Genomic DNA, 8,541 nt, shown 5'->3' with positions numbered 1-8,541 from the left:
GCTGATTGGATGAATATTTCATAGAGCACAGCATACTCCTGGATGGAAACTGAAGGGGTTCCCTCATGCTGTTTGAGATTTCGAACCAAATTCGGTAGCAGGATATATAACGATGCATGATGGGTGACTTTGGCGAGGAAGACATTTGGAAGACATCCTGGATCCATGGGATTTGTTGTGAGCTACATATGATCAGCTTTAGCATAGACTTTGACATTTAGATGATAAATGTTACCTCGCCATTCTGTGGATTGACAATTTTGAAAGGTGCTTGGATATTAATACCACCTTGCATTGACATCATTGGCTGATATGTAGTAGCAAACTCAATCGGCATTCCCAGATCTGGAACACGATCACAGATTGCAATGACTGAATCATAGTCTCTCATCAATGTCACTTTTGGTTCTGGTAGGTCAGCTCCAGCCATGGTGAGATTGATGTAATGATCCTCGCCATATTCCCCACATAATACATAGCAGAGATACTTTCCACAACGTGCGATGCTCCTTGTTGAAACATTCTGATCCATCCATAGTTGACTACATTCTTGAACGAACTCCCCCAATGTGACATCTCTTGATGTGTGGACATCCTGAATGCGAATGTTATTCCCATCAACATCATCATCCAGATCCCATTCTCCATGTCTGATTTCTCCTTGTCGATGGTGCAGAGGTCCATCATCCTCGTCACTAGAGGCTGGCCCGGGGGTGCTTCGATGGGATGACTGATGAGCCTCATCCTCTTCATCCCTCTGTTCTGGATGGTGACGACGTCTCCGATGACGATCCTCCTCATCACTAGCAGTGATTTTGGGGCGCCGGCTTCGATGGGATGACCCATGAGCATCATCCTCTTCGTCCCTCTGTTCTAGATGTCGATGATGTCATCGATGATGATCGTGAATATGGGTGGACTCGGGGCGCCTGCTTTGATGAGATCTCTGGTGTCTAATGGCACCAACAGAAGGAGGTGTCCAGGATACTAGATGCCTGATTAGACCAATGGCTACTTTCCAGTGATATGCATACCATCATGATGTTGATCCTCATCATTGTACTCATCCTCTTCTTCTTCTTCTGCTCCTGCTTCTTCTGCTCCTGCTTCTTCTGCTCCTCCTGCTTCTTCCTGGTCTTCGTTGTCAGTGAACAAGCTACTTGTATGTTCCAATCCCTGAAAGAAACTGTCATCATCCTGGTCAGAGTTCATGCTAAAGAGGAAAAGTAGGTGGGTGATATCGCTGTTTGCATCTACTTATACTAACAAAGCAGAGTGCCACATGAAAAATTTCTCTATTTTTCTGAAGACATTCAGCTGGACATGACATTGACAGCACAATTTCTTGTCATGTCAAATTCTTTGTAATGCAAAAAAAATTGTATGGGACCATGAAGTGCAGAGGACCCATCCTTTTCAGTTCCAGGATATTTTCACCAATTGTCACTTGTATATTTAGTGACATGAAATGTATACATTACAAAAATGTGTCATACTAACTGCAATATGAAACTATATAAAATTGTTCTTGAAAAAATGCATTGAACTGCCAATGAAGCAATGTCAAGAAAGCCACCCACAAACGACCTCAACACCTCCATGCCGGTTCTTGCATATTTGGCCTGAAGGATCCATTCTGTTCAATCACGAAGTTCGCCTGTGGAGTCTGTGGAGCTGCATTAGCAGTATCCTTTGACCTGGCTGCTTGAGATCGTGTCCTTGACATTCCTCTCATTCCTCTTTTCTGTGATGACTCTGGAATTCCTGACTGAGTATTCAACTTACCTGTTGGTGCAGTTGAAATGGACTTCTTCCTGCCAGGCAATGGGGTTGGTGTCAATGGAGAGGAGGGGGCATTGGAAGACAGAGGAGTTAGGTCATCAAAGTCAAGGAGATCATCGAGAGGTTGTGAAGCACCACCGCTAGCAGTGCCCCCATAGCTTTCTATCTCATCATTGCTAATTGGTTCATTAGCATCTGGTGTCGAGATAATATCACTGGAGGGGGCAGTGATGGCAGTCATTCCACACACTGGTGGTGGTATAACTGCAGGGGTGGAGGAAGGGATGACAGGATGAGGAAGAGGGGATGATGGAGCGGAGGGGGCCGAGGGCTGAGATTCACATTGAGCAGTTTGTGCATTACCCTCCTTGATGGCATTCTGTGGTGCGCTCGGTGCTGGCTTTGTGATAGGCTTGGGCTTGGGCTTGGGCTTTGACTGGGTATTCAATGGTCCAGCCTTTGACGGTCCAGCCTCATCTACGGATCCTCTCTGCATCATCATCTGTACCTTGGTGGCAGGAGCTCCCTCCCTGTTTCCATCCTCTGGCACCTTCTTTGGCACTTTACGACGATGGCGGGATTCATCGATGACATCTACTTCCTTTGTTTTTGCCGTTTTCTTGCTATTCGTCTTGCGTTTTTTTGCAGGAGGCTGTTCAACGGCACTTTCCTGGGTGCTCTGGTCATCATTGTTATCGCTTTCTCCATCAGCTGCAGCAGGAGCATCTGCTGGTACATCACAATTGTACAGCAGCCAGAATGCCTCTGCAAAAATATGAATAAACCATCATTATCCAAAAGTAAAAGGGACTTACTCCTGTTTCGACAGACATTAAAATCAGGCTTCTTGAAGAAATGCTGAAGCTGCTGGGCTTTTGAACCAGAGTGTTGAGCCATCAAGACGTCAATAGTGTCTGTTGCAATAAGGCAAAAGACGTAAACGGTTTCCTTTTGCCCATGACGATGGGCACGACCAATCATCTGTTCTTCTTGAATGGCAGTCCAACCAATATCCTGTGGGATCTCAGTCAGTGAATGTCAACTAGCAATGATGCTGAAACTTACGAAGAGGATGACAACAGAAGCTCTCATCAGGTTAAGCCCAGAGCTACCTACCTGGCTGAGGAGAAGCACATGAACATCTGAATCGGGATGAAGGAATTTCTCAACCACCTGTTGACGTGCCGTGAGCCTCATGGAGCCATTCAGTGACAATATTTTAATGCCATTCATAATGAAGGCCTGAACAAAATGAGTATGCAAATAATAAGAAGAAAGATTCAAATTACATACCGACATGATGAGTTCATCCATCATAGGGAACTCATGAAAGATAAGGATCTTTATCTGCTGAGTCCTCTTCTTCTTATCGCCGGTTGCCATTGCAGGAGGATCAGGGAAAATGAGGTGACCATCTTCAATATATGGTGGAGATGCATTGTCATCAGACAAATAGTGCTTGCACAATCTCAACGTCGCCTCGAGCTTTGCTCCTGGATACTTTTCCCACTCTTCAAGACTTTTGAATGGTGGAAACTTTTTCTTGCCGGATTTCGACAGATAGTCAGGATCGGGTTGAGATTGCGGATATGCTACGGCAAGCCGGTAATTGAGCAAAAATGCCTAAGAGAAAAATGAGCAAAATGGCAAAATTGTAATGTACCGTGAAGCGGAAGGGCTCCCTGTGATCACACAATAACTTACCCCGGCATCCGTGACATCAACAGCTCCATGTGCCTTTGAACTAGAAGAAGAGTGCATCAGATCCATGATCCCGGTACAATTTTTTTCTGTACTCACTCGCTGCTCCACTTCGACATCTGGTTGTCCATCTCCCGTTTCTCAGCATCTGCCATGCTTACCATCACTTCAATCTTTTCGTATGGTGGGAGTTCATTCAACAGCATGATAGGCTTGTCAGCTGGGGGGTCAGTGTACTTGATTGATGTTACTGCCCGTCGAATGATACGTCCTTCATAGCGAGCCTGAATGTCAATGACCCAGTCATTGTTAGCATCGTACACCCTTTTGTATGGATTTCTACCATCAACGCCCTTCAAGGCATTCGTGTTGAACACTGCGAGAGCATCATCATCGCTATTGTTGCCCTTGGTGACATCCCTCTGCATCTTTGACAGCTCTCTGACTTTCTCCTTCTCGAGCGATTCAGCTGCCTTACCTATGAATGCCTTCAAACGAATAAGTCTTGCGAGGTTGCATAGGTCCTGATATTATAATGAGAAAGAAGCAAGAATCAGAATCAGAATGAAAACCACAAAAAAGGCATACACGAGGTGACTGGTACAGTGGAGTTGCCGACACAATTAGGCGCATGCAGGTATTTTCCATAATTCGATTCATGCCATGGTAGGCAGCATTTGGTGTCCGGAAGTTGTGTGCTTCATCGACGATGACACTGCAGAAACTCCTTGACCATATCGGCTCATAACCCAATGAATTTGTCTTAGCAGGACGCAGAGAAGACACCAATTCAGTCTTAGACTTTGTGATCCACAAATTGCGATGTGCTAATTGACTGACGCTCTGAAACCCATTTGAAATTCATTATCAGTGAGCTAAACCGGAGTGAATAACCCAATGCTTACACTATGGCTTGCAACGATCACAATGTTGCATTTGTCCTGCTTCGATGAATCAACAGCCTTGTTGAACTCGTCCCATCTCCGCTCCATCATCGGCATTACAAAAATGTCGATGACATGAGGACGGAACCACCGCTTCAACTCGCCCACGATCTGCTCTATAATGGTCCCAGGGACCAAAATGAGATGCGGCGCATCAGGAATCTGTTTACGACCACAGAAATATGGCAATTGTGCTGGAATATTGTAGTTAATACTGGATGTATGGGACCACGAAACGAGGGGGCTCCCTACTTGGGCCGTACTCACCGAGCACTGGAGGCAGTTCCTTGCCGAGCTTCTGTGCCCGATAGCATGACATTATAAATGCCAGCAATCCCATCATTTGGGCAGTCTTGCCCAGACCCACCTCATCGGCAAGGAGGATTCCTGGGACACCATCATCATCCAATTTTGTCATCCATAGCATGTTCACCATTGCTGTTATACCAACAATTTGATGCCACATGATGTTCGTCACCTCATTGTCTTCATCACCGCCAGGAGGAATCTTGGCGGCATAGTCAGGGTTTTCCCAGTAATCGGTGAGGGAAGTGTTAATGAATGGGTTAAATTCATCGGGACGGCCATTGTCCCATCGAAGCATTTCGGCAAGCACCTTATCAGTAGTTTTTGACCAAGACTCTACCCCCAGGTCCCCACATTCCTTCCATTTCTCCCACCCAATAAGACCGGGGTGCGAAGGAAGGCCCGGATTGATGTCGATGTCATGTTGTTCGGCCTCCTCCCTATTGCGTGTGCTTTCAATGCTCTCGAGCTGAGAAGCAAGGTCCTCATGGAGCACTGCTATTTCCTCTTCAGTGGCCATAACAGCGATTCTTCAATTCATCATACGTCCAAGGATGTCTGCAACATATGTCAGATATGCAGAGCACTGCATAAAATGAGGGACTTACACTGTGAACTCTTTTTGTTTTTCTTCAACTCCTCCTCCTGAGCTTCTGCCTTCGAAAGCGCCTGTTCAAACTCGCCCTTCCTCTGCTCATATTCTGCCAATGCAGCCTTATCCTGCTCCGTTGCCTCCCAACCAATGTACTTTTCATATTTCTCGAGAGCATTCAAGATCTTCTTTGCATCTTTCAGGTTGATTTGGCCATTGCCAGATTCAAACACTGACAAAGTTAGTAGGAAACAAAATAGATATAAAGAGTACACACATTTCCACATGGCATCGAGTTCCCCCTTCGCCTCAAGTCTGCATGTTTCTGCCTGGCGGTGATTCTTCCACTGACATTCAATGTAGTCCAATATCAATGAGTGGATGAGTTGCTGGAACTCCTCTCGCATACAACCTGACTCGTTATCCTCAAATGCTCTGCCAAACATGCTTTCTGCAATTTCTGCCTCCTTTGATCCAAACATCATAAGCGTGACGAATTTTGCATTCCCTTTCTTCGCAGCTACCTGATACATTGCCTTGATGTTGATACCAGCACAGAGAATAGCATGGTTGTGCGTGATTCTGAGCTTCGACACCATGCGCGATTTCGACCACCAGTGGTGGTATGTGGTACGGCCTTGGAGAAACACATCGGCACCCTTCGTATTGACGCAAGTTATAGCCTCGTCCAAGGGGAGATTTCCGACGTGCTTCAGAAACTCGCAGACTGCAGGGAGCTCTTCATTTTTTACATTCGAGATGTGATCCACGTCAAACCCGGGGAATCCAAATTGCTGCTGCCACGCTTCCTCATCGAACAGGTCAGGATATGAGGCAAAAATGGCAGCAAATAGAGCGCGAGATTTCTGTACAATGCGAGGCATTTTGAAGATGAGCAGTGGTGCTGAATGGCAGAGTGAGAATCAACTTTTTTATGGGGGGAAAGAAAGAATAAAATATATGCGACACCCATGCCCTATATATATGGCGCTGTGGCATATGAAGCTCGATGCTGATGGCGGGGTTTACCTCATAGAGGTTAAATTTTTTTTTCTTCGATTCTAGATGCATCAACGTCAAAGATCAATATCGAGACGTCTGGAAACATATTCGATAAGAAGCGTAATTAACCATACTTGGGTATATGTACCTCCTTATCCAGCTTCTTCTTTTCCAGGAACCCGATCAATCAATGACTGCAGTTACCGCAGTTTTTTGAAAAAATATTCAGGGAAAAGATTCAGACATGTTCAGTGATTATCAATGTGGAACGTATTCAAAAAAATAATTGTATGCCTCAATAGATCAGGGGAAACTGAATTTTACTACCATATATTTAATGCAATTATAGCTTTGGTTGCACAAATTACTTTTTGGCTGTTGTGCCATGCACCCTGCTGAATGTTCAATCATATCACACAGCCACTCAATTATCTTTTATCTGATCGATCGATTTCATCATCAATTGATAGCCGGCGGCATCAACGTCAACATGCCGCGGGCACTTAATATCGTTTGATCGTGATTCTCTACTTCCGCATTCGCTCCCCCGCCCCTTGCGCTCAACATCTATTCCCGCCCTCTGGCGCGATCCACGCGTCTTCCGTCTCCGCCAGCCGATCACAATCTCTGACCTCGACACTAAATCCACACCATGAAGATCGACCTTTGGATGAACTGGAGCGTCGCTCAGAGACAAAGCAACGTGCAATTGGCGACGTTCAAGTCGGATCTGGTGGAATGTGTAAGGGCGCAAGAGCAGGATGTCAGAGTGCAGTTGGGGTATATGCCGATGGACTGGCTACTTCTGTAAGTGCCGTATGCACCTGTCATGATCTTATTAATTTTAGATCAGGGAGTTGGATCACGGGTCTGACCTTCATCGGACGATCCGGGGCGCGAGTTCAGGAATTAGGGTGTGGGCGATCCACTGCACGGTCAGCAGTACTGGCGACCATTCGCCCTGTGGGCAAACGCAATGGGAGGACCACACTGGAAGAACAACTACCCAGTACAAACTCCACTGGCTGGGAGATGAGATGCTGTAACGTGAGTTTCGTCATTCTACAGAACCAAATTACCTCTGATGTTTCGCAGGAGCACAGAACACTTTCTTTTGATGACACAACCATAGCTGTTGATTTCTTCTTGATAATCGCCACGTTCTTTTGTACTTAGCATTGTTATATTCTTGTAGCATACTTGCCGACCACATATCTTGACAATGTAGACTTCCATACCATACTATAGTCGTTGCTATACCTAGTGTACATTGATTCCCAAAATGTAAAATAAATCTGTAGCATACTGAATGTTATTTTGTACCCAAGATTTCTTAATGAGGGCTGTATTCTGCTCTCCATGTGAAAATTGGTGATTTACCGCGGAGCGGATGCGAGCCCTACTCTGTTTCTAAATGACAAGAATGGCCATATTTCGAGATTCGGTCATGTACCGCGGACTGAATGCGAGCCCTACGTAGATTCCAAAACACAAGAATGGCCATATTTCGAAATTCGGTCATGTACCGCAGACTGTACACGCTACCTACACAGTTGCTAAATGACAAGAATGGCCATAATTAGAGATTCGGTCATGTACCACGGACTGAATGCGAGCCCTACATAGATTCCAAAACACAAGAATGGCCATATTTCGAGATTCGGTCATGTACTGCAGACTGAATGCGAGCCCTACAAGATTCTAAATGGCAAGAATGGCCATATTTCGAGATTCGGTCATGTACCGCAGACTGAATGCGAGCCCTACAAGATTCTAAATGACAAGAATGGCCATATTTCGAGATTCGGTCATGTACCGCGGACTGAATGCGAGCCCTACATAGATTCCAAAACACAAGAATGGCCATATTTCGAGATTCGGTCATGTACTGTGGACGGGATGTGCTCCCTACTCCATCCCAGAATGGAAATAGTGCATGATATAAAAAATTGATGATGGACCGCAAAATTGTATGCTCCCTAGTCACTGCTGCAGTCCATTGGTATTTTCGGTAAGTCAAATACCTTGAAGTATTTGGTGGATTTATTGGGTAAATCCACAGTGTTGGAATACAAGCTGAGCTGAATGTTGGCATAAAGCAAACTTGATGGATTGATGGATTAGTATGCAGATATGATAACTAGGTCCAACCAGTGTTGTACTCTCTTGTACTCTTGAGCACAGCTCCATTTGCTTCCATAGCAATTATTCCCT

At 45.4% G+C, this 8,541-nt stretch overlaps 2 protein-coding genes across 2 annotated transcripts; one reads left to right on the top strand and one right to left on the bottom strand.

The window, feature by feature from the left end:
• Window positions 1-217: 217 nt before the first annotated feature.
• BT62DRAFT_924580 (uncharacterized protein) lies at window positions 218-6,209 on the bottom strand (the record flags this gene model as incomplete). The annotated part of the gene is made up of 15 exons (XM_043184634.1): window positions 218-873; window positions 1,035-1,213; window positions 1,268-1,317; window positions 1,581-1,636; window positions 1,786-2,547; window positions 2,598-2,796; window positions 2,899-3,024; window positions 3,076-3,405; window positions 3,487-3,526; window positions 3,583-4,007; window positions 4,072-4,326; window positions 4,389-4,621; window positions 4,695-5,228; window positions 5,342-5,557; window positions 5,603-6,209. 15 exons carry the CDS (start codon window positions 6,207-6,209, stop codon window positions 218-220), a joined length of 4,668 nt encoding a protein of 1,555 aa, XP_043033121.1.
• Window positions 6,210-6,979: 770 nt separating this feature from the next.
• Window positions 6,980-7,575, top strand: BT62DRAFT_924579 (uncharacterized protein; the record flags this gene model as incomplete). The annotated part of the gene is made up of 3 exons (XM_043184633.1): window positions 6,980-7,134; window positions 7,176-7,374; window positions 7,504-7,575. 3 exons carry the CDS (start codon window positions 6,980-6,982, stop codon window positions 7,573-7,575), a joined length of 426 nt encoding a protein of 141 aa, XP_043033120.1.
• Window positions 7,576-8,541: the final 966 nt, after the last annotated feature.

The sequence above is a fragment of the Guyanagaster necrorhizus genome (genome assembly GCF_019112545.1).
Source record: "Guyanagaster necrorhizus MCA 3950 unplaced genomic scaffold BT62scaffold_66, whole genome shotgun sequence".
Classification (NCBI taxonomy): domain Eukaryota; kingdom Fungi; phylum Basidiomycota; class Agaricomycetes; order Agaricales; family Physalacriaceae; genus Guyanagaster; species Guyanagaster necrorhizus.
The sequence above is the reverse complement of the archived record's forward strand: the minus strand, read 5'-3'. Positions and strand labels throughout refer to the sequence as shown.